Source organism: Phaenicophaeus curvirostris (assembly GCF_032191515.1).
Source record: "Phaenicophaeus curvirostris isolate KB17595 chromosome W unlocalized genomic scaffold, BPBGC_Pcur_1.0 scaffold_35, whole genome shotgun sequence".
NCBI classification, from domain to species: domain Eukaryota; kingdom Metazoa; phylum Chordata; class Aves; order Cuculiformes; family Cuculidae; genus Phaenicophaeus; species Phaenicophaeus curvirostris.
In genome coordinates this window covers 3,595,809-3,620,212 of record NW_027206664.1, presented here as the reverse complement: position 1 = coordinate 3,620,212, position 24,404 = coordinate 3,595,809, and the positions used below count along the sequence as shown (strand labels likewise).

Genomic DNA, 24,404 nt, shown 5'->3' with positions numbered 1-24,404 from the left:
TTAAAAAAAACATCTGCTGATTGTTTCAGGCAATGCAGCTCTTAAGTGGTTAGGATGGACACAGTGGGTGGAAAACTGGTTGCCTGGCCGGGCCCAGAGAGTGGTGGGAAATTGAGTTAACTCCAGCTGGAGGCCAGTTCCAAGTGCTGTCCCCAGGGCTCAGTGCTGGGTCCAGCCCTGTTCAATGTCTTTATCAATGACCTGGATGAAGGCATCGAGTGCACCCTTAGCAAGTTTGAGGATGACACTAAGCTGGGTGGAAGTGTTGATCTACTGGAGGGTAGGGAGGCTCCAAAGGGATCTGAACAGGCTGGACTGTTGGACTGAGACCAATGGCAGGAGGTTTAACAAGGCCAAATGCCGGGTCCTGCACTTGGGGCACAACAACCCTATGCAGTGCTACAGACTAGGAGAGATCTGGCTACAAAGCTGCCTGAAGGAGAGGGAGCTGGGGGTGTTGGTTGACAGCCGACTGAACATGAGCCAGCAGTGTGCCCAGGTAGCCAAGAAGGCCAATGGCATCTTGGATTGGATCAGAAACGGTGTGACCAGCAGGTTGAGGGAGGTTATTCTCCCTCTGTACTCGGCACTGGTGAGACCGCTCCTTGAATCCTGTGTTCACTTCTGGGCCCCTCACCACAAGAAGGATGTTGAGGCTCTGGAGCAAGTCCAGAGAAGAGCAATGAAGCTGTTGAAGGGGCTGGAGAACAAGTCTTACGAGGAGTGGCTGAGGGACCTGGGGTTGTTTAGCCTGGAGAAGAGGAGGTTGAGGGGACACCTCATTGCTCTCTACAACTACCTGAAAGGAGGTTGTAGAGAGGAGGGTGCTGGCCTCTTCTCCCAAGTGACAGGGGACAGGATGAGAGGGAATGGCCTCAAGCTGTGCCAGGGGAGGTTCAGGTTGGACATCAGAAAATAAATTTTTCTCAGAAAGGGTCATTGGGCACTGGCAGAGGCTGCCCAGGGAGGGAGGGGTTGAGTCACCTTCCCTGGAGGTGTTCAGAAGATGGGTGGATGAGGTACTGAGGTGCATGGTTTAGTGTTTGATAGGAATGGTTGGACTCAATGATCCAAGAGGTCTTTTCCAACCCAGTGATTCTGTGTGGTCTGTGTGAATGTGAGTACCAGTATTAAATAGCTCAGGCTTTTTTAACTTCATGTGTGTTACTTCATGTGATAAGATTACAGCCACTCTAATGCTTTACACTACTGCAGAACCTTTAGAGCAGTGATGCACAGTGTGTATCAGGGCCTTTGGTACTACAACAGAAGCATACAGAATCATAGAAACATAGAATGGTTTGAGTTGGAAGGGATCTTAAAGCCCATCCAGTTCCACCCCCTGCCAAGGGCAGGGACACCTCCCACTGGATCAGGGGCTCCAAGCCCCATCCAACCTGGCCTTGAACATCTCCAGGGATGGGGCAGCCACCAGTTCTCGGGATAACTCATGCTACTGCCTCCCCATCCTCATAGGAAAACATTTCTTCCTAAGATTTCATCTCAATATCCTCTCTTTCAGCTTAAATCAATTCCCCCTCATCCCATCCCTGATCACGAGTCCCTCCACAGCTTCCCTGTAGGCTCCAGGATATACAGCTATTAACACTAAAAATTAATGAAAACAGAAACCAAATGCTGAAAAATAATTGGTTTTCTTTTTACCTACCTCTTTATTAAAAATATTAGGATGCAAGTCCATTTGTCACAATAACAAGGCTGGGTTGACACTGACAGCAGCCTATCCTGTAACTTTTTTTATCCTCAGGAATTCTAATGTATTCAACAGCGTTCTTTCAAAATACAAAAACATCACATTATCAAATGAAATATGCTGCTATGGTTAAGCAGGATGATTCTGCTGCTGTCAAGTAGGAGAACAAACTGAGATGTCATTCTAGCATAATGTCATTCCCCACGCCTGCCCCATCACAACCTGTAGCCATGGCTTAGAAAACAGCTGCACACAGCAGAAGGATCTCAAGATGCCAAAACAAACAACACTGTACACACCATAGTAAAAGTTTTTGGTGCCCAAGAGAAATAATTTTGCTGTCACCACAAGATAAAATTTATAGGCAGCCCATATATGCCATATGGCAAATGGTATGCATTCCCAGCACCGGCTTCAGTTTTCCATGCATGCTCAAATCAAGGTATTTTATCAAATACTGTGTATGCCAGGCACGTACTAATGATGAGGGTAAGATCATAAAGAATATTTTACTTTAAGTCATGAATGAAGCAGTATAGAGAAACTAGAAGATCCCACTACCCCTCACTCTCCAATTCATTCATTTACTCCAGCTGCCTGCATGAGACTAAATCTCCTGCATCTTTATAAATAGAATCACAGAATCATGTAATGGTTTAGGTTGGAAGGGACCTTAAATATCATCCATCTAGGACTGGAAGGGACATTAAAGCCTGTGCCACTGGATCAGGTTGCTCCAAGCCCCATCCAACCTGGCCTGGAACACCTCCAGGGATGGTGACTCAATCACTTCCCTGGGCAGCCTCTGCCAGCATCTCACCACTCTCATTGTGAAGAATTTCTTCCTAATATCCAATCTGAACCTCCCCTTGCACAACTTGAGGCCATTTCCTTTCATCGTGTCACTTGGGAGAAGAGCAACATCCATCTCTCCACAACCTCCTTTCAGGGAGCTGCAGAGAGTGATGAGGTCTCCTCTCAGCCTTCTCTTCTCCAGGCTAAACAGCCCCAGGTCCATCAGCTGCTCCTCATAAGGCTTGTTCTCCAGCCCCTTCACCAGGAGCAGGCAGAGTGGGTTACACAGTGGCCAAGCAGTATGATCTCTGTTGCCTACACTGGTACCTTTTGTACCTCATGCTCATCGTTCTATAGAAAACAGGTCTTTGAAGGTGCTTCAAACACAACAGCACCTGCTTTGAAGGATGTTCAGCAGTGAGCACTCGTGATGTCTTCAGATCTTATTTAAGTGCCTGTACTGGAACCACCTGCTTGTGACATTTTGTTCTAACCCTCCCCTAATCTTATGAGGAGACAATGATGGCATTTGCTACTTTACTAATAAAATTCCCAGGCAGGTATTGAATCATCATAGCTCACCAAGAGAGAAGATTATGTTCTGCCAAAAGCTGTTGGTATTCACCTAGATCTGATGTTTTAAACTTTATCATGGAATGGAATAAGAAGGGCTATTCTAAAATTAAGGAGTCAGAGAGGAAAGCTGTAAGGAAGAGGTTAAAGGACATTTTCAATATCAAAATCACATTTAATATGGATTTGCAGAAGCTGCAGTCCCAGCTCACATCAGTAAAATTAAGGCTGTTGCCTAAGTGACACTCAGAAGTGTCTGATGACTTCAGGTACCATCTCCAGAGTGAGGATATCCCACCACAGCCATGGTGCAAGCTTGCTACTGAAGGGGAAAAGCACTTCTCCCACCAGAGTTCATTTTCATGACATTCCTTGTGCTTTTGGTAGTTATTAGAACTACTCAGAAATCTCTACCGTAAATTTTCTTGTAAAGTGATTTTTGGCTAATTGAATGTTTCCAGGAAGGAAGCAGGTCTTCTGCATTTTCCCACTGACCAGGAATTGAACACTTGAAAGCTAATGTCAGAAATGTGAGCCTGCACTGCTGAGTAGAAACGTTTTATAATTAAACCATTTATTGTCACAGTAAAGCGCACAGTATTTACTCTGCTGTAGGCCCTTCTACAATAAGGGAAAGCTTTTGCTTTGTTTTCATGCTTTTTAAAAGCATTTCTATGGTCCTTAAATCAACCTTTCTTCTGAGTGCTCAAAGGGGATTTGCAATCAAGAACAAAGAGAAGCAGCCTTTCCCCAGCTGCATCACCTTCAAAATAAAGCACTCTTTCAGGCTCTAAAAGCCTGTGCTGCAGCCAGCTAATGAACTGCACCCTATGCCAAAAAAGATCTTCTTGTTCGGTGTTGGAGAAAAGAAAATCACTGACTCTGTGAATCCCTGTGTGCGTGCAATCCATGCACAGAGAGTGGAGTAACCGCTTTTCTGACAGCCCTTGGGCTGGCCAAGAGACAACACACACAGCCTGAATGCTTTTTGAGAAGCACACACAAAAATGCATTTCAGCTGTGCTAGTTGTTCAGACTAAGCACTCCTGACCACACAGTCCCCACAGCTACTCATCCAAACCCACCATCCCAGGGATGATGAAGATTATGATTATTAATATTTCTTCCTGATTAGATCTTAGGAAGAAATGTTTTCCTGTTAGGGTGGGGAGGCCCTGTCCCAGGTTGCCCAGAGCAGGGGTGGCTGCCCCATCCCTGGAGGTGTTCAAGGACAGGTTGGATGGGGCTTGGAGCCCCTGATCCAGTGGGAGGTGTCCCTGTCCCATGGCAGGGGGTGGAACTGGATGGGCTTTAATGGCTTTTCCAACCAAAACCATTCTATGTTTCTGTGATTCTTCCCACCAAGGGAGGTGCGCCAGGGCAGGTGCTGCTGAGCCAAGTGTCCCAAAAGAGCCCCAACTGGGCATTCTTCTACCACAATAAAAACACAGCTAGTCCCAGATCTCTTTTTTTTTTCAATGTCCAAAAGCAAGTCATCTTCAGGTTATCACACAAAAAGTGCTGTTCTAGAGTAAAAGCTGCAAACCAGCTTTTTCTATGCATCGGATTGAGTAGAAAAGCCCTAAGTTCCTTTCAACAGCAGGATCAAAGAAATTGCTTCAATTGTTGGTGCACAAGAAAAAAGAACATGGATTTAACCTGAGCAGTCACAAGCACTTGCAGCAGGGAACTGAACCTGCACCTTAGTTCCTTAGGTTATGAGAATGAGTGTGAAGGTTATTCAGAATGAAGCTGACCAGCAAAGAAATTGAAGGTCAAAGGTCAATTTTTACTATTTGCAAATAGCCTCTACACTCTGAAGCCTCTTTCTCCCACTAGAACACTTTTTGTACAACGGTGGAAACACCGAGCCACCTTCATCTCAGGAAATCCAGATAACTTAGGTCTCATGAGGGAGGAAAAATAAAAAAGTTCATTCCATTTAACAGAATCACAGAATGGTTTGGGTTGGAAGGGACCTCAAAACCCATCCAGCCCCACCCCCCTGCCGTGGGCAGGGACACCTCCCACTGGATCAGGGGCTCCAAGCCCCATCCAACCTGGCCTTGAACATCTCCAGGGATGGGGCAGCCACAACTTCTCTGGGCAGCTCCAAACCCTATAAAGGGTTGTAACAACCAGCCTTGCTGGTGTCTGAGCAGTGCCTCTGCTTGGGAGGGACGAGCTGGTCCCCACACAGGTCATGCTCTGCATGTACCTACACCAGGAGCCACTAAGACTAATGCAATAGCCACAAACTGTATGGCAGAAACCAACCCCTGATGCTCCATACCAGGCTGGGCTGAGGAAGGATGTCTTCCTAATATTTACAGCATCCACAAAAACCTTCTCTAGCATTTTCCATTACATGCTGTGAGGAATCACTGTATATTCATGAAGCTCTGCCGCAGTTGTGATTATTAAGCGCCCTTATTTCAGACAAGTCTGGATTTGGGGAGTTTCTTCAAGGTTGGCAGTGCAAAAAGCATTGCCATGGGGCATCCTCCTGACATGAAGCAGTCACTGTTCCTGCAGGGATGTCCCCTGCCCTTCCTGCCCCATGACATGGTTGAAAGGTAAATTCTAGGGGAATTTACTGACAAAATAAAGAAATTTTAATTAAAGAACAGAAATTAAGTCCTTGCCCTTCATACTTACGAAGATCGAGCTTTCACCAGCATGATCACCTACACAACATGAGATGTGACAAATAACACATACCTTTCTCAGTAGGTCTTTCTCCCTAACATGGCTGTCTTCCATGACCTTTCTCTCACCACGAGCTTTTTCAAGCTCCAGCTGGAGGCGTTCCATCTCTTCTTGCAAGCTGACAAGCTGGTTACCTTCACCCTGGTGGCTTTGCTGATATTGCACCAGTTCCTTCTTCAGCTTTTCCACCTCGGAGGAGTGGGCAGACGTGAGCACAGAGAGCTGCTCATTCAGAAGTTTGTATTCCTTGTTCTGCAGCCAACATCCCGAAGAGAAGAAAATAAGAGCATAAGTAAGATCAATACATGCATCAATGAACTACAAAAGTAACTGTCAAAAATCCTCGAGCATAGTGGGCAACAAACTTCCGATAACAAAAATTCCTTGCATATGTTAATGAAGCTCATAAAGCTAAAAATTTCAAAACCATGACAAAAGCTCAATAATATTTTGGTAACCATTGCACAAGCATTTGTTAAATAAAAGTTAAACTTGAAGAAAAGGCAAACAATGCTTAATAGCACGGCAACCAAACTAAAACCCCTACACTTTTATTACAGCTTCCGAGCAATGTTGCTTAATGCAACTGGTTTGCAATTTTCTCTCATCTGTAATATTTAGCTTGGAGTTTATCCATTTATTCCTGATTCCTGTGCTGGCAGGAACCTGGGGTGAAAATGCACTGTAACATAATTGCAGCTTTGAGCCCAAAGAGCTCCCTAAACTCCACCTTTAGGTCATGTGCCGGATCAATAGTCTTTTTATTTGCTCAGATTTTCACTTTTAAAGCACTTAGCAGTTATTTGCTCTCAAGTTTTGAGACCTGAAAATTCAGTTGCTTTGATTTTTGTGGTTCAAATCAAAGTTGATGGGACATACATTGTGACTAATAAAACACCACAGTTATTAGCCAGCCCCAGAAATAACAACAATGAATTCACAACAGACCAAGAACTTGAGCAAAGAGCCAACTAAGTAGCTTTTCTAATATTAGGTAGATTACCATGAGAACAAAGTGTGGGAGACTTCTCTAGCGGCGATATTGCCTGCCTGCTTATTTCATGCCTCCTGTAGCTTGTCTAGAAAAGTCATGTAATAAATGCCATTTTCCAGATTTCTTTTTTTATCACAAATACAGGTGTGTTCCAAGGACTATTAAATGGGACTATATGCCCTTGATCTATTTGCTCCTCCACTAAATTTTGCAATGCACCCAATTTTTCACTTGTTCATAGTTCCAATGCCTATTCCCATTGCATTTAACACATCTTTCCCCCACAAGATTAGTGGAACGTGCACAACTAAGGGTTACACTACAGCCATTTTAAGATGTTCTGACTTTCCCCCTTTTTTAAAAAAAAACCTTAATGTGCACTTCAACATAAGATGCTGAGCTTGTAGGGACTAAACCAAATGTATTTCAGGGATTCTTGTGGACTCAAAACCTTGTGAGCCACGCTCTATAGAGTCATCTTGGAACACAGCTGCTTTGAATGAAATTAAATACACTATCCGGCTATCCTTTGGTATTAATACTAGTGGTAATGGTGTTCATAACACTAGTGGAGACAGCATCCATACCCTTGCTTGAATTATTCCAGTAAAGCCTGCATCTATGACCCCAGGTAAAACAAAGATTCCCAACCGAATTATTGATAATCATTCTAATTACAAGGCAGTAAAGTCACCCTGCAATGGTCCTTTTACATTCCCTGGTATTGTGTGAAGTGCAGACGATTGCAGCACTACTGTGATGGTGGTGATCACATCCATCTTGGTGCTGCCTCTGGATCTTGCTCTGAGGTGAGAGCTGCTGCTGCCATGGAGGCATCTGTGTCAGTACGCGCCTCCGAACCATGCTTTGCTCCTGGTTTTCCAACAATACTGTCCCGTTCTTATCCCATTTTGATCTACACCAACTGGCAAAATGTTTACCCATTCCACACCAAGGGCAGATTTAGGCCCTCTATCCTGGCATTGCATGTGGCAGTCTCTTTTAAAATGTTTCTCCTTGCCATGTCTATAACGGAACGTCTTTCTGTCCTAGATTACAGTCAGGGCAGCAGCCATCAGCTGTGCTTGATAGGTAAATGATCCCAGCTGTTGTTGTAGGATTTTTCAGACCGCACCATATCTTTCTACATTTGTCATTAGGATTTTTGATCACTGATTGCAAAATTAAGGCTTCTGTAACTGCTCGGTTGTCTACCTGCTTGTCAAGCGCATCCTTCAATCTGTCTGTAAATACCACATACGGGTCATGCCTGTTTCAACTTTCCAACATTCAGTATCTTTAAAAGTGTTTGATAAACCAAAAGCCGCACTTGTTGTAAAACTGCATTATTTAAGCTGTCTTGATTCTTGAACTGCTACCAACATTGTTTAATCAATTAATTTCTTATCATATCTGTTAACAGTCCCTTCTGTAATGCCAAAGCTGCCTGGGTTTTGAGGCGGCAGCAGCACCCCCCCCCCGCGGTGGTAGAGGAGAAGCTAGTACTTTCTCTACAGGTTTTCGAGTCTCCGGCCTCCCGCGAACAAATCCCAGGGAAAGTTTGTAGCTGTTTAGGGTCACTGCACCTCTGCTGATGAAAATAAATCAAAGTTCTCTCAGGGGCCTGGCCCTGGATCAAAGGGATTATCGGCAGTCGCTGATGGCCCTGCACCAGTCTCTGAACGTGGAATATCACTGTCCTTCTCTGCCAGAGGGATAGTGGTTGAATTCGGTCCTCCAAAAATTTCTTTAGCTCCCACCAGCAAAGCCAGAGGCAGAGAAAGATCCACTGCAGGAATATTGCTTTCAGTTTCCCGCATATCTGCCTCAGCTGCCACCTGCAACATCCGAGCAACAGCTGCCTCTGCCATCGCCCCTGCCGTCATAGGTTCTAACATCCCTTCAACAGTCCCCCAAGTTCGTGCAACCTCAAACGCTTTGGAATCTCCCATGGTAATTGACTGCCATAAATCTCTTCTCAGGGATTCCCAAACAGTCAAATTGAAAACATTACTAGGACGCACAAAAAAGTCCTTGCGCCGTCCCCATATTAAAAGTTGGGACAGTGATTCTGTGCTCAATTTCACACCCTGTCAAGTCACAAACTCCATCAAGAAGTCATGGACTGACTTTTAGTCCGCAGATACCATGATTCCCATGGCTGCTCACCTCAAGTGCGCATGCCGCCGGCCTCCCAATCTCGACGGCCCTCCTCTTCTTCTTCTTCTTCTTATTATTATTAAATACTACTGCAGCCCTTCCACCTGCCTTGTTGATCTCCAATTTGGAGAGTGTAGCTCCACACTGCTGACCTACCATGGTGCTCCTATCACGTCGCTGGTCACCATTTGCGGGAGACTGAACCCGTGCAGGTACCCCGGACAAGATCACAGAAAATCAATATGGTTGGAAATCAAGTCATAGAATCATAGAATCATAGAATAACCAGGTTGGAAGAGACCCACCAGGTCATCGAGTCCAACTATTCCTATCAAACACTAAACCATGCCCCTTAGCACCTCGTCCACCCGTGCCTTAAACACCTCCAGGGAAGGTGAATCAACCCCTCCCTCCCTGGGCAGCCTCTGCCAGTGCCCAATGACCCTTTCTGTGAGTGAAGAAGTTTTTCCTAATGTCCAGCCTAAATCTCCCCTGGTGGAGCTTGAGGCCATTCCCTCTTGTCCTGTCCCCCATCACTTGGGAGAAGAGGCCAGCACCCTCCTCTCTACAACCTCCTTTCAGGTAGTTATAGAGAGCAATGAGGTCTCTCCTCAGCCTCCTCTTCTCCAGGCTAAACAACCCCAGCTCTCTCAGCCGCTCCTCGTAAGACCTGTTCTCCAGCCCCTTCACCAGCTTTGTTGCTCTTCTCTGGACTCGCTCCAGAGCCTCAACATCCTTCTTATGGTGAGGGGCCCAGAAATCAACACAGTATTCGAGGAGCGGTCTCACCAGTGCCGAGTACAGAGGAAGAATAACCTCCCTCAACCTGCTGGTCACGCCGTTTCTCATACAGGCCAAGATGCCATTGGCCTTCTTGGCCACCTGGGCACACTGCTGGCTCATGTTCAGTCGGCTGTCAACCAACACACCCAGGTCCCTCTCCTCCAGGCAGCTTTCTAGACAGACTTCTCCCAGTCTGTAGCACTGCATAGGGTTGTTGTGCCCCAAGTGCAGGACCCGGCATTTGGCCTTGTTAAACCTCATGCCATTGGTCTCAGTCCAACAGTCCAGCCTGTTCAGATCCCTTTGGAGCCTCCCTACCCTCCAGTAGATCAACACTTCCACCCAGCTTAGTGTCGTCCGCAAACTTGCTAAGGGTGCACTCGATGCCTTCATCCAGGTCATTGATAAAGACATTGAACAGGGCTGGACCCAGCACTGAGCCCTGGGGAACCCCACTTGTCACTGGCCTCCAGCTGGATTTCACACCATTTACCACCACTCTCTGGGCCCGGTCATCCAACCAGTTTTCCACCCAGGAGAGTGTGCGCCTGTCCAGGCCAGAGGCTGACAGTTTCTCAAGCAGAATGCTGTGAGAAACTGTGTCAAAGGCTTTACTGAAGTCCAGGAAGACCACATCCACAGCCTTTCCCTCGTCCAGCAGCTGAGTCACTTTGTCATAGAAAGCGATCAGGTTAGTTTGGCAAGACCTGCCTTTTGTGAACCCATGTTGACTGGGCCTGATCACCCGGTTCTCTTGCATGTGCTTCATGATAGCACTCAAGATCACCTGCTCCATGACTTTCCCTGGCACTGAGGTCAGACTGATAGGCCTGTAGTTTTCTGGGTCCTCCCTGCAACCCTTCTTTTAGATGGGCACAACATCAGCCTCCAGTCCAGTGGGACTTCCCCAGTCTTCCAGGACTGTTGGAAGATGATGGAAAGGGGTTTGGCCAGCACATCCGCCAGCTCCTTCAATACCCTAGGGTGAATCCCATCCGGCCCCATAGACTTGTGGGTGTCTAGTTGGGCTAGCAAGGCTCTGACCACCTCCTCTTGGATCACGGGAGCCTCATTCTGCTCCTCTAGCTCCTGGGTTTGTACACAGACGGAACGACCCTCCTTACAATTAAAGACTGAGGCAAAGAAGGCATTAAGTACCTCAGCCTTTTCCTCATCCCCTGTCACTGTTGTTCCTTCTGCATCCAATAGGGTCTGTATGGTCTCCCTAGTCCTCCTTTTATTATATATTTATATTTATAGAAGGATTTTTTGTTATCTTTCACAGACTTTGCCAATCAAGTCGTTTATTAACAAGCAAGCAAGCCTTTTGTACTTTTCTGCTATCTTGTCTAATGTTTACGTAATGCTTGGCTAAAGCCCAAAGTTTCCCCTAGTAGTTTTTGTATAAGTAATCTTGCACGTAGACTGCCTTCTTGTTCTCATGCTGTAGCTGCTTCTCAACCTTGATATATTCCAAACTTCTCCCTAACAACCTGATAAGGCCACATTGTTAGACCAGCATACATTCCCACAGCAAAGAACCATTTTGAAATTAAAAATGTTGTCTGTTTTTTTAAAGTTTCCTTTTTGAAAGCCTTCAACATAGCCTTAACGTTCTGAGCTCATGCCATTCCCTGTACAAAGGACCTGAGAGGCTTTGCTTTCTTAAATGGGACTTGGGTCAAAATTTCACTTGAGGATCACATATATCAATTTTGGTCTTCCCTGTTTTTTTCTGTAAAATATTAGGCAAGAGGCTGTTGTCTAGAGCAGATGACTGTCCTGGTAATCCACAATTTAGCCTTTTGCCATTGCTCAGAGCTTTAGTCACTAGAAGAGCCTCACCAGCTCATGAGAAAATGCTGCTTCCATCCAGAAGTTTTTAGTTCATGAAGCTAAGAAAAGTTTAGTTCAGGCTAAGAAAAACTTGAGGTGAAGAAGCCAAAAAGAAAAAGTCTTAAAAACCAAAAATGTATCATTTAAAAAAGTCAATGGATTAGGGAAATCCTGTTATACAAGGTCATGATATCCAATAGAGGTGCAAAGTCACAGGTCCTGAGATGCAACTTATTCCTCTAAGGCCTTTATCAGAGTCAAGCAAGCAATAAAAAAAAAATCCATGCAAAAAAAAAAGTATGATCTATAACAGAGTCAAAGGCTACAATTAGCTCCTGTACAACCGAGTTTTCAAAGAACTAGATAGCCTGGGAAACCGAAAAAAAAAATTCCACCCATGAAAACATGGAATTTTATCTTCTAGGTCTACATAGGTTCTGCCAGACCAGGCAGGCCCCTGTATAAAAGAACAGTGAGTTGGTGGATACTGAAATCCCGACTCGTGCTCCAGATTAGTCTCTTTCAGATTCCCAAATTGGATCATAGGATTGTTTCTTCTACCATTGCTCTGAACATCCTTTTGGGCCCCTACGAGGTGACCTCCCAAAGCATCCCTCTCTTGCTGCAGCCTCAGCACTTCAAAGCAAGATTAAGACACATGTCAACCAGATAAACAAGTGAATGAAGGACTAACATATTTTCCTTTGCTTTCTTGTAGTGAAATATTAGTGAACATCAAAATTCAGTCTTCGTGTGGTAATAAGGAATTATTTCTGCATGAGCAAAGCCATTTCCAAAGAGATACATCTACAGAGAACAGCAATATCGCTCCAGTTCACACCAGTAAAGGGAAGCCACAGTCTCTCCTCATTCTCGGACACACATTTCACGGCACTGTGTCCCAAGGTTCATGTATATGATTTTCCACACCAGCCAACTGAGGTTTCAATACAGATCTAAGCTAAATGCACAGGAATACTTTTTCTTCTTGTTAGCTACCAAAAACATGAGAGAGCATTTACTGTCTTGCACCGAAACAGCTGGTTGCTGCTGCAATTGCTCAACAAACCTCGTTAAACTTGAACTTACTTTATTTTAAATCATTATCCAGCAGAGTAGCAGAGCTGCTTCGGCCCTGGTCTCAAGACCCCAGGCTCCAGTCCGGGGTTTATTTTGCTACCAAAGGCAAAGGCATCAACTTCATCACTTGCTTTTACCCAAACTAGATATATTTGCACTAAATGCTCACAGAGATAGTGCCACTTGCAGAGACAGCATAAGGATCTCACTATGAGACTAAACATTGGCTGCATGAACATATAACACTAAATTAGGCAACAGCCTTAGAAGTGTTTCAGGCAGCTATAACATAATGAAGGGCAACGAAACAGGTGAAAGGTCTGGAGCATAAGTTTTACAAAGAGCAGCTGAGGGAGCTGGGGTTTTTTAGCCTGGAGAAGAGGAGGCTGAGGGGAGAGCTCATTGCTCTCTACAACTGCCTGAAAGGAGGTTGTGGTGAGGTGGGTGCTGGTCTCTTCTCCCAAGTGACAGGGGACAGGATGAGAGGAAATGGCCTCAAGTTGCACCAGGGGAGGTTTAGACTGGATATCAGGAAAAACTTCTTCACTGAAAGAGTGGTGAAGCACTGGAAGAGGCTGCCCAGGGAGGTGGTGGAGTCACCATCCCTGGAAGGATTTAAAAGATGAAGAATTAGAGGGAGAGGGAGAGAGAGAAGAGATGCTCAGGGATCTGGTTTAGCAGTGGACAGGTAGGGTTGGACTCGATGATCTCAAAGGTTTTTTCCAACCAAATGATTCTATGATAAAAAACCCTCACTTAACTGAAAAGAAAAAAAAATTAAAAAAAGAAGAAAGTGGTCCAATGCATATAGAAAAAAGTGGAAAAGTGGTCCAGTGTGGGTATTTCACAGCAAAACAGATGTATAGCTTTCTTCTGTGTGTAAAAAATCCTTTGCCTGACTTAGAAACTAAATTAAATAGGCCAAGTTATGGATGCTAGAGTGTTTGAACTGAGGCTGACATGCAATAGTAGGCTTTAGTGTTTTCAAAGAAAGATGACTTCTTCCTCAGAGGCACATGGAGTATTGCATCTCTCTATTCATGCATGAACTAAAGTAGCAGAAATAGAATCACAGAATCATAGAATAGTTTGGCTTGGAAGGGACTTAAAGATCATCTAGTTCCAACCCTGATGCCACGGGCAGGGACATCCCACTAGAAACATTTTCTTCTGCAGTTAGTCAGAAAGCCATACAGCTGCAGCTTTCTAGGTTGCCTGCAATTTGTTTTTCCTAATAAATTTAATTAGCATTTTAAAAGACTGTTTTTATAGATTAGCAAGGACTGAAATCGAGAAACTACAGGGAAAATTTGATGCAACAAACTCACTGCTGCCAGAAAAAGTCCAGTGCACTGAAAAGAAAAGTCCACTGGAACAGTGCTCATTAGCACATCCAAAGCATCCCAGGGAAACCTGTCTCGAAAGGATGGTTAAAATTAGCTCACTGGACATGCTTCTGCAGTAATACAGAGCAGGAATTCTTTCCTGCAAAAGTTACATGGAAAGCAAACTAGCTCCTTCAAAACGGTTTGCACAGAGACTGAGGGAGATCAAGATGAGCACAATCCATTATTTCTGCCAACTTAAAAGCTCTCCATGCCTCCTTCCCTAAAGCAGACCTTTCTGCTGATTTCACTGCCTACAGGAAAGCTGGGAAGGGACTCTTTATCAGGGAATGCATGAATAGGACAAGGGAGAATGGTTTTAAACTAAGACAGGGCAGATTTAGGCTGGATATAAGGAAGAAATTTTTTACACTGAGTGTGGGGAGGCCCTGGCTCAGATTGCCCAGAGCAGGGGTGGCTGCCCCATCCCTGGAGGTGTTCAAGGACAGGCTGGATGGGGCTTGGAGCAACCTGATCCAGTGGGAGTTGTCCCTGCTTCTGCAGCTAGGTTGGACTGGATGACCTGTAAAGGTCCCTTCCAGCCCAAACCATTCTGTGATTCTTTGATTCATAACCCAGGACAGGAAAGCCAACATCAACCAAATATTGTTTTTCCTTTATTGTTCCACTCTAACAATTTCCTAGCAGTAAATGACAAGAAATTGGGGAAAATAAATAAATGTAATACTCTTGGTTCACCACCAAGTCCAGCAGCCCAGCAGACCTGATGCAGACATTCACGCTTATTGCACCAGTTCAGCCCAAATACATGGACCTGAAATGACTCATTCTAATTAAATCCACTAAATATTCTCCAATTGCAGGGCAGTCATATCAAACAGTTTTCTGATATATAAATATATAGAAAACCTTTTTCCTAAGGCTTTCTATTCCTCAGCTACTGTCTGCAAAATCTAAGTATGCAAGCAGGTATTTTAAAATGAAACACCATGATTGAAAAGTCAGACTCTACTGTGGTGCGGGGTTTGAAGCCAATTAATACAACAATGAAACCGGCCAACAGTGTCTTGACTCTGTAGTATCTGAGCCAGCGCAGTCATTTCTCATCTTCTTCATCACAGGACCTCTTGTATCATATAGGGATTGAAGAGATTTAAGGCTGCAAGGAAACTGCATGTGGTGTATAAGGGTCACTGGCACATCCCAAATAGAATGATAAACTGCAATTACTAATAACTGGTACTACAATCAGGTAGGTGTCTTGCAGAGACTGTTCCTTTTGCCTGTAAAAGGGCATTTTAAGGATATAGGTGGATATTAATTTCTCCATTAATAGTAGTGGACACAGCTGGACCCTACTCAGCATATCTTATACTCATCCACGAAGTCCTTGTACATCATAACAAGCAACAGAGTACAGAATCATAGAATGGTTTGGGTTGGAAGGGACCTTAAAGCTCTTCCACTTCCACCTCCCACTGGATCAGGTTGCTCCAAGCCCCATCCAACCTGGCCTTGAACACCTCCAGGGATGGGGCGGCCACCACTGCTCTGGGCAACTTGTACCAGTGCAGCAGTTTTATCAGAGTCACGTGCACACTCATGTTAGGTGAGAAAACCCTCCTCCTAACCCTGTCATCAAACTATTATTCTGTAGCTCATTAACAAGAAGTGGCATTAGACAAAGACCTCTCTGTGATCATGTTGTTACAGTAAGACCACCAAGCCATCCACACAGGAGCCTATCACTTACATTACTTCTACACAGATGCTATATCCAGTAACACAGTCACACTCAAACTATCTTGCAAAGTATCTACCTGATTTGCTGTTTACCAGCCAGGTGATGTGATTAAAGAGACATACAGTTCAGTAAAACAGACTGTGTGCGGCAAATGCTTGACATCTTCAGTGCTTGCAAAGCAGAAAGCATAATGGAACAATCCAGCCCAAAGCCTCTGACACAGGGATCTCACATGGAGCTGCCTTGGGTTTTCAAGGAACAGCTTTCAAAACTACCATTTTATCTTCCTCCTCTGACTCCATCTGGGCAATTCTCACAACAACCGCAATGCAGCTTTTGCTGCAAGCACTCCAGGCAGCAAGATGGAAACCCAAGATCTGCCCTTCCATGGTGGTATCCCACCCTCACAGCAGTAGCAGAAGGCTGTCACCACCACAACATCCTTCCCAGACATTGAAGGAAGATAAAGTCCTTCCCAGGATGGACAATAGAAGAGAGACAAAGCAGAAACAGGACTATAGTTGTTCCAGCACAGCTCAAGACGTACCTGCTCATCAATCTTCCTTTGAAGCTGGACAACCTTGTTCTCCATGCCAATGTTGAGTTTCTTCAAGTGCTGTGCTGAGCGGGCCTCAATCTTCAGTGCCTTCAGCTGCTGCCTGGCCTTCATGCGCCGGTAGTAGCACTGGAGCACGATGGTGGCACCCCTGACCCGACGGAAGCGAGTGCGGGCCAGCCAGCCAGATGCGTACTTCTGGAGGATGGTGGCTTTGTGCTCTGCAAGGATCTACAAAACATGGGCAGAAATGGGACAATCAAGGGGGAAAAGTCACCTCTAAAGGCAGCAGCAGCCCTGGCTTGGCTGCAACACAGCACTCAACACTTCCCATTCTGCCTTTGAAGTGGCTTCTCCTCCAAACAGGAGTGTTCTGGTAGGTGCAGGGGGTGATGGCTGAAGACAGAGGCTGTTATTTTACATCCTTCTACATGGGTGGGAAGGGGTATGACAATCCTCTCTCCTGGGTGAGTTCTCCAGTCACTGCACTCAACTTATCAACACTTTATCGTTCTCTACAACTGCCTGAAAGGAGGTTGTAGCGAGGTGGGTGTTGGTCTCTTCTCCCAAGTAACCAGTGGTAGGATGAGAGGAAATGGCCTCAAGTTGCGCCAGAGGAGGTTTAGATCAGATATTAGGAAGAATTTCTTTACCAAAAGAGCGATGAAACATTAGAAGAGGCTGCCCAGGGAAGTGGAGTCACTGGAGGTATTCAAAAAACATGCAGATGCAACATGATTTAGCAGGCACAGTGGTGTTGGGCTGATGGTTGGACTGAATGATCTTAGAGGTCTTTTCCAACCTTAATTATTGTATGATTCTAAATGAGGCAGGCAGGACACATTCAGTCCTCCCTTAGGGCTCAAGTGAGACTGTGGACCACCTCGGAATAGTACTCAGATCTACAGGATCCATAGCTAGCAGAACAAAAGCCACTGACAGACATAGAATCATAGAATCACTAGGTTGGAAAAGACCTTTGAGATCATCAAACCCAACCGTTACCTGTCCACCACTAAATCATATTCCTAAGCACTTCATCTACCCATGTTTTAAACCCCTCCAAGGATGGTGAGTCAATCGCCCCCTGGGCAGCCTCTACCAGTGCCTGAGAACCCTTTTGGTGGAGAAGTTTTTCCTAATGTCCAATCTGAACCTGCCCTGGCGCAGCTTCAGGCCATTCCCTCTTCTCCTCATCATACCAACACTCAGCAATAACATCACTGTCCCTTCAGCATCAGATATAACTCATATCAGAACAGGTTTGTAGACTTTCCGTGTTCCACCCCTGCATTATGATAATTTATACTGCAGATAAATGCTGTCCTGGTGGGATTTATCATGTGGATAACCTTCAAACAAAACTCCGGAGTCCTTTCACTACAGTCTACAGCCAGTTTTCTTACATGATTCAATTTCTAGAAACTTCTATCAGGTTTAGTGAAACATCTAGCATTTTTGCATTGAATTTCACCCCAAAAAAATTACAGCAACCTTTTCAAGAGGTGGTAGTTCAACTCCTTTCTCTAAAATTGAAGGCTGACATATTCAGAGATACAACCAGCATGTTGATAATAACTTTCTTCTGTTGATCTGTGCTGCAGTATTATAAGGAAAGAAATACCAGGATAATTTAAAGATTACAAAACAATTTGCTATTATTATTTTGGAATAACTTGTGTCAGAAACAGTACCATATCAGCTTCTCACAAATCTTTTGTTTCACCCTAAGGCTTTCCTCGCACTTGCAAATTTTAATTCAGAGTAAAGGGATTATGTGAATTTAGGATGCAGTAGGAATTACTCCGATATTAGATTTCTGTTTCTCCAGCCTTGGCACTCTTACAGATGAAGATGGCTGGGGGTGCCCAAAAAGCCAGAAGAAACTCTACTGCATTGCCTTGGGGACCTATTCCAGCCTTACAATAAAGTCTTGCTGGGCACTGGGCATGCCATGATCCCATGGAGCATCACCTTCAGCCTGGCTTCTCTTGCTAAGCACCTACATCCAACACCTATATCCAGGTGCTCCAGTGATTAAGAATGTTCAGATTTGAGAGGCCTGGCCTTCAGCCAGCTTCTACACCTTGTTAAGACTTTGGGTTGCCTTGAAACTCAAGACAGTTTACATGATGGACCAGCCGCCTTCCCGGCAGAGGCTTCTGACTTAAAAAAAACAGATGCTGAAAAAGCAGTGGCAGCACAAATTCCTGATCGCCAGCATCTAGCTTCTCTATTTCGGAGGACTTCCCTGATCACTTTGGTGTGTCACCAGGCATCCAGGTAACCTCCACCATCTCCAGAAGCAGGCTCTCCCCTTTTGGCTCATGGAGCTTCTAACTTTTTAGAGTACCTCCATGACCATTCATTAGGCATAAATCTAGGTGACAACCAAAGTAAAGCTGGACCTGAAGAGTGGACAGAAGATTCCCCAAAGCTGTTTTGCTTCCAATTTCTCACTGTGTCAATTTGCTGTTATCAAACTTTTGCTTCCTTGCTTTCAGCTTCTGGTTTCACAGAGAAACTAACAGAGAGAACTAACAAAGCAGGCTTGTATTTTAATAAATCACTTCATGCCTTCCATGACAGACCCTACTAGTCTTCCTACCATACTGGAAACGGCACCTGCAGCACAGCTCAGAGACAAATTCAGTTTGCCAGGGAGGTTTTTGCAGAGTATGAGTTAGATCAAATGACATTTTCAGATTTCCACAATGCCTTCTGGCATCCAAATGACTAACTTCATTTAGCTGGTCCTCTGGGGTGCTACTGCCAAAATAATTTTTGCTTGCACAGCTTTAAATGGCAATGCTTGCCATCAATGTGTGCTCTCCGGAAACACCAGAGGCAGTCGGCTTCATAAAACGGCCACAATAAATACATCGTCATTCTATGCTGGCTACTCTTTTCTGGTGCAAAGACATTTTGTGGAGTTGTACCTTGTGATAAATCCTCCTGACAAACATGCCCCGAGCAAATGCCTGAATGGTGATGGTTGCATTGCGGACTCTCTGGAACGCTCGGAGGATCCGCAGCATTCGGTACTGCTTCTGGAAGATGATGGCAGCTCTTGTCCTCCTCAGGTGCTCTGCAAGTCTGCAAAGCACAGGGAAAAGTTTAGCAGTGAAACTGAACTCCTCTTTTTTCTCATAGCAAGTTTTAAACAGGACAGAGAATAAAAACTTTTGTCCCAAAGTAGCTTGATGATATTCAAGAAAGACCATCCCAGAAGGAGGGCTAAGAAAAGAGCACGTCCCTGTTAGAATAATGGGAACACATGCAATCAGACAGCATCCGTGGCACCAAGTAGCACTAGAACCAGGAATCAGCACACCTCATTATCTCTGAACAGCATTAAAACCAGGTATTTTCCATCTTTTTCCTTGGTTTGAACTCTCTGCCTTAGGTACTTGAGACAATCAACATCCAGGTTGGCTCCATCATTTCCCTAACTAAAAAAACCCCAAGTGTCGCATGGGGTATCAACCGGCTCAGTGAAAACTGCAGCAAATTGATTTGACATTTAAACTATTGTGCACTGGTTTGGCAACATTCATGAGCAGAGCCCCAAGCAATTCACAGAAAGTAAATAATGAGGGATATGGTCAACTCTGTGCCACGTTGCTCTTATTCTCCGACTGAACTCATGTTCAAGTTGCTGTTACACAGGTTAATAAATGTCCATAAAACCTCCATTTAATTTGATATTCATCTTGTTTTGTTGAATTCATGACTGTTAATGTTCTCAGCACAAAGCATGAGATCCATGTTTGGTCCACTTCTTTATTTTGTGAGAAGCATATCAAAACTAAACCAGCCATATCAGATTGGCTTATGTATTGTGTTCAACAAGGCCAATGGTTTTTCATTAGGATCCACCGAATCAGAGCTTGCTAAAGAGGACAGGGGATGGTCTGTTTCCAAAGAGAGGAGAAGGAGTTATTCAGATGACACCCGTCCCTATGAAACCAGCACAAAGAGGTGAACTGAAAAATCACATTGAAGAAACACTGCAAAAGGTGGTTTCAGCACATCTGCTTGCAACCTCTCTTTAAGCTCATGCCCTGTCACTTTGACTTGACCAAGATTCCTCCTCTTCTCCTTAGAAGGATGGTTGGCTGATGCAAAGGGAAATATGGAGTCCAAGTCTGTAGGTGTGCATTGAGAGCCCACAGGAGAGGCTAAAGTCAATAATCAACTACCCATTTTTCTTAACCTTCCTCTTATTGCTTTGGTCTCAATTGCATTGTCTTAAAGTCAGCTGTAAGACTGCCAAGAGGGACCTGCACCCACGAGCCTAGAGAAGTACATGGGCTTCTGAGGACAAGAGAAATCTGTGCTCAGTTTTAAACAAACATCATCAAACTGCCCAGCTTTACTTAGTTGAGACCTCCTCATCCCAGAGCTCTCCAAGAGGCCAGTGCCTTTCACAAGAGCAAAACCCACCACAAATTCAGTTAGTATCTCTGCTGTCCTTCCAGTCTGATTTATAGGAAACCCTTGGAGGGAACATGGAAGTTCTTCACCTTTGGTTTCTTCAGTAATTGATAGAAATCAACATTCACCCAGCAATCAGGAATTAAGTGACTGTGCAGGAGCATATAGGCGGCATTTCAGGCTGCTGAACTGCAAGCAGAGTTAATTGGGCTGCAGATTACATAGCGGTGCTTCTGATGGGCAGATGCTAGCTCAGAGCCAGGGAAAGAGCATTGCTGCCCCAAACCAAGCAAATAGCTAACACGCCGCAGCTTCCCTAAGCAGAAAACAAGGGAAAAAAAGCTGAAGGGACTCAAATCTACTCCTTATTCCTGTTTGTGACGTGCCTGAAGCCAGCTTGGCTAGAGCCAGGAGAACAGCAGCATTTGATAGGAATAAGAGGCACACGGTCTTCCAATACTTGAAGAGGGCCTACAGGAATGCTGGGGCAGACTTTTTAGCAGGGCCTGTTGTGACAGAACAAGGAGTAATAGTTTTAAACTAAGGGAGGGGAGATTCATACTGGATGCAGAACCATAGAATTGTTTGGTTGGAAAAGACCTTTGAGATCATCGAGTCCCACTGTACCTGCCCACTACTGAACCAGATCCCTGAGCACCTCATCTGCCCATCTTTTAAACCCCTCCAGGGATGGGGACTCCATCACGTCACTGGGCAGCCTCTGCCAGGGCCTGAGAACTCTTTCAGTGAAGTTTTCCTGATATCTAATCTGAACCTGCCCTGATGCAACTTGAGGCCATTTCCTCTTGTCTCATAAGGAAGACATTTTTTATGCTGAGGGTGTTGAAACACTGGCACAGGTGGCCCAGGGAGGTAGTGGAGGCTCCAACCCCTGAAACATTCCAGGTCAGGCTGGATGGGGCTCTAAGCAACCTGATTGAGTTAAAGATGTCCCTGCTCCTGCAGGGGGTTAGACTGGATGACCTGTAAATACCCCTTCCAACCCAAAGCATTCTGTGTTTCTTAAGTGCAAGGTGACCTGTCTGTTGGGATGCTATTACATTGCTTTACTGCTCCCTCACACCCATTCCACCTCTGCTACCAGCAGCCTACTCTCCAGGGCAGTGTTATCTACAGAAAACCCAGCAAGCCACTGATGCAAGGACGCTTGAGGTTCCTGCACAGACAAACACTTAGCTCTATCATTCTGTACGGCAAATTGCCCCAATGCTGGTGATTAAGAGCGATTTTTCTCATTTCAAAGGACACAGCTGAACAAGCCCAACTCTCTCAGCCTGTCAAATATCTCAGAGTACTTTAGTTGTGTGATTACAGCTTCGCTGCCTATGCTCTGTCCCTGGCCCAGCACCTAGAAATTACATCAATGCAAATACAAAATAGAATTGAGATGAAGAATTTTTCTCGCCCCCAAGCAAAGCTGGAGATACAAGCCCAGAATGAGTCCTGACTTCAGCGCAGAAACTTTCATCATGGTGTTACCAATGTGCACAAAATGAGTCTTGTTTTCACAGGGCTGAAAGGCAATACCTCATGCAGAGCATTTTCAGTGTTTCTCTTATGAAACCTCCAAAGGTCTACCAGATGGAACAGATTGAAAATACAACCACACCAAAGTGACCTCCCAGCTAGTTCTTCCTTGGAGAGCTTCCTAGGACCCACCTCCGTGCCAGGTGCCCACGTGTGTAGCGCTGGATGATGACTGCAGCTTGTATCAGCCTTTTGTACTTGACCCGCTGCAGCCAGCCCCGCACTGTCTTCTGAATCATGATTGTGGCATTTCTGAACTTATCTGCTCGCAGTTTCTCCAGATATGCCACCTGGCCTGCACGGAAAAAGATCTTGGTACATCCAAACTGGAACTTGTCTGGATCCTTTTCAAAATCATAAAGGAAAATAAATTTAATTAAGGCAAATATTTTTATTTATTTACAGTTTATGTTGCTCAGTAGATACAGATTAAAACTCCCACTATGAATCGAATTTATGAGCTCATCTCACATCTCTTCTTAATTGGCTGATGAAGACATTACTAGACCCCAAACAACTTGAGCCTCCATATACCCATTGAGGGATACAGCACCCTAAATCAGTCTTAAGTACGTATATTTACAAGGATTTTGAGTGCTTCTTTTTCCTTTTGGGTTTGCTCTTTTTAAGTTAAATAGAGCAGCGCAACACAAGAGGACTTAAAGAGAAGATTTCTTTCTCAAAAAGATTACAGCTCACATCTTCAAAGTCAAACATGCACTGCAAATGGCTCTGCAGCCAACATTAACACATGGTGCATAAGGAGAACTGCTTTTGCAGAGAGGAACACAATTGAGTACATTCCCCAAAATCAAGAGATCAAGGATCAAGAGATCAACAGAGATCAAGAATTAAAACCTGGCTGAGATGCTGTGCTGCTCAACAGCAAGACAACAGGAAGAAACCTTTGTGTGCACGTTTTCCATTTAAAAATAATGCACATTAGTCTGAGTAGCAAGGCTTTGGTGAGGAGAGGTGGGAAAAACTTATATGCTTAAGGGAAAAAGGTCTCAATCTATGGGATGCTTTTTCTATATGAAAGTGGCTATTAAAAGTCTCTCACACATCAATATAGGGCATTCATAGAATCGTGGAATGTTTTGAGCTGGAAGGGACCCTAAACCCCATTCAGTTCCACCCCCTGCCATGAGCAGGGACACCTCCCACTGGATCAGTTGCTCCAAGCCCCATCCGACCTGGCTCAGTACACATTTTTCTCTTACTCAAGTGTGCAAAGAGGCATTTAATGATTAACTAGGATTCATGATGTTGTTCAAAGCTGGAACTCTAAAATGTGCTCCAGCTATGGCTGCCCAAAAACAGAAGCCAGGGTTGGGGGGGTGAGTTTTCTGAATGTGGCTAGTCATTTATGTATAGTGGGTGACAACAAACTCTGGACTTCACTAGCACTGAAACGGTATGTTCAGCTTGCCTGCAATCGAGAGATCACAGAATCTTTTGGGTTGGAAAAGACCTTTAAGATCATCAAGTCCAACCATAAACCAAACACTGCCAAGTCCCTAAGCACCATATCCACAAGTCTTTTAAATCCCTCCAGGGTTGGTGACATAACCACTTCCCTGCGCAGCCTCTTCCAGTGCTTGACAACCCTTTCACAGAAGTAATATTAATATTTCCTAATATCCAATCTAAACCTCCCCTGGCACAGCTTGATCCCATGTCATGTTTGCTTTTCCTACCTCCTTGCAAGACTATTTCATTTTGGAAAAAGCCCACAGCTGCCTAGGCTGAATCAGCACCTGCACAAGCAACAGGTGAAGTAGGAGCAGGAACAGCAATTCAGATCACATCAAAGTCGTGAGTTTTTGTGCTGTAAAAATCATTGCCAAAGACTTGGTCCTAACTCACCTTAATGAGGTCTTCCAACAGGGTCTGACAGAGCTGCTTCTTGTTCTTAGACAGGTGTCTCTTTCTCATAAGAACATGATACCTGTTGAAAAATTCGATGTAGGTCCATCTGAAAGCAAAGGATACACAAGATTAGTCTGCATGCTAGGTATTATTTCCTTAAAATAAAGCATTTGGAGTTACAGACAAGTCAAAATATGAAACTCATATACCAAGGGATGTCTCACCACCACCCTCAGCATAGATCAAAGCCATCTGAA

General features: G+C 44.7%; 1 protein-coding gene across 3 annotated transcripts in view; it reads right to left on the bottom strand.

Annotated features, from left to right (window-relative positions):
* Positions 1 to 24,404, bottom strand: part of LOC138733824 (unconventional myosin-Vb-like) — a 177,955-nt gene that overhangs the window by 36,331 nt on the left and 117,220 nt on the right. For all 3 annotated transcript variants that reach the window (XM_069881306.1, XM_069881309.1, XM_069881308.1), the window contains exons 18-22: positions 24,145 to 24,253; positions 22,408 to 22,619; positions 19,230 to 19,386; positions 16,282 to 16,521; positions 5,804 to 6,043 (exon numbers count right to left, since the gene is read on the bottom strand). In XM_069881306.1, coding sequence (XP_069737407.1) covers positions 5,804 to 6,043; positions 16,282 to 16,521; positions 19,230 to 19,386; positions 22,408 to 22,619; positions 24,145 to 24,253 — 958 coding nt within the window. The remainder of the gene's footprint in view (positions 1 to 5,803; positions 6,044 to 16,281; positions 16,522 to 19,229; positions 19,387 to 22,407; positions 22,620 to 24,144; positions 24,254 to 24,404) is intronic.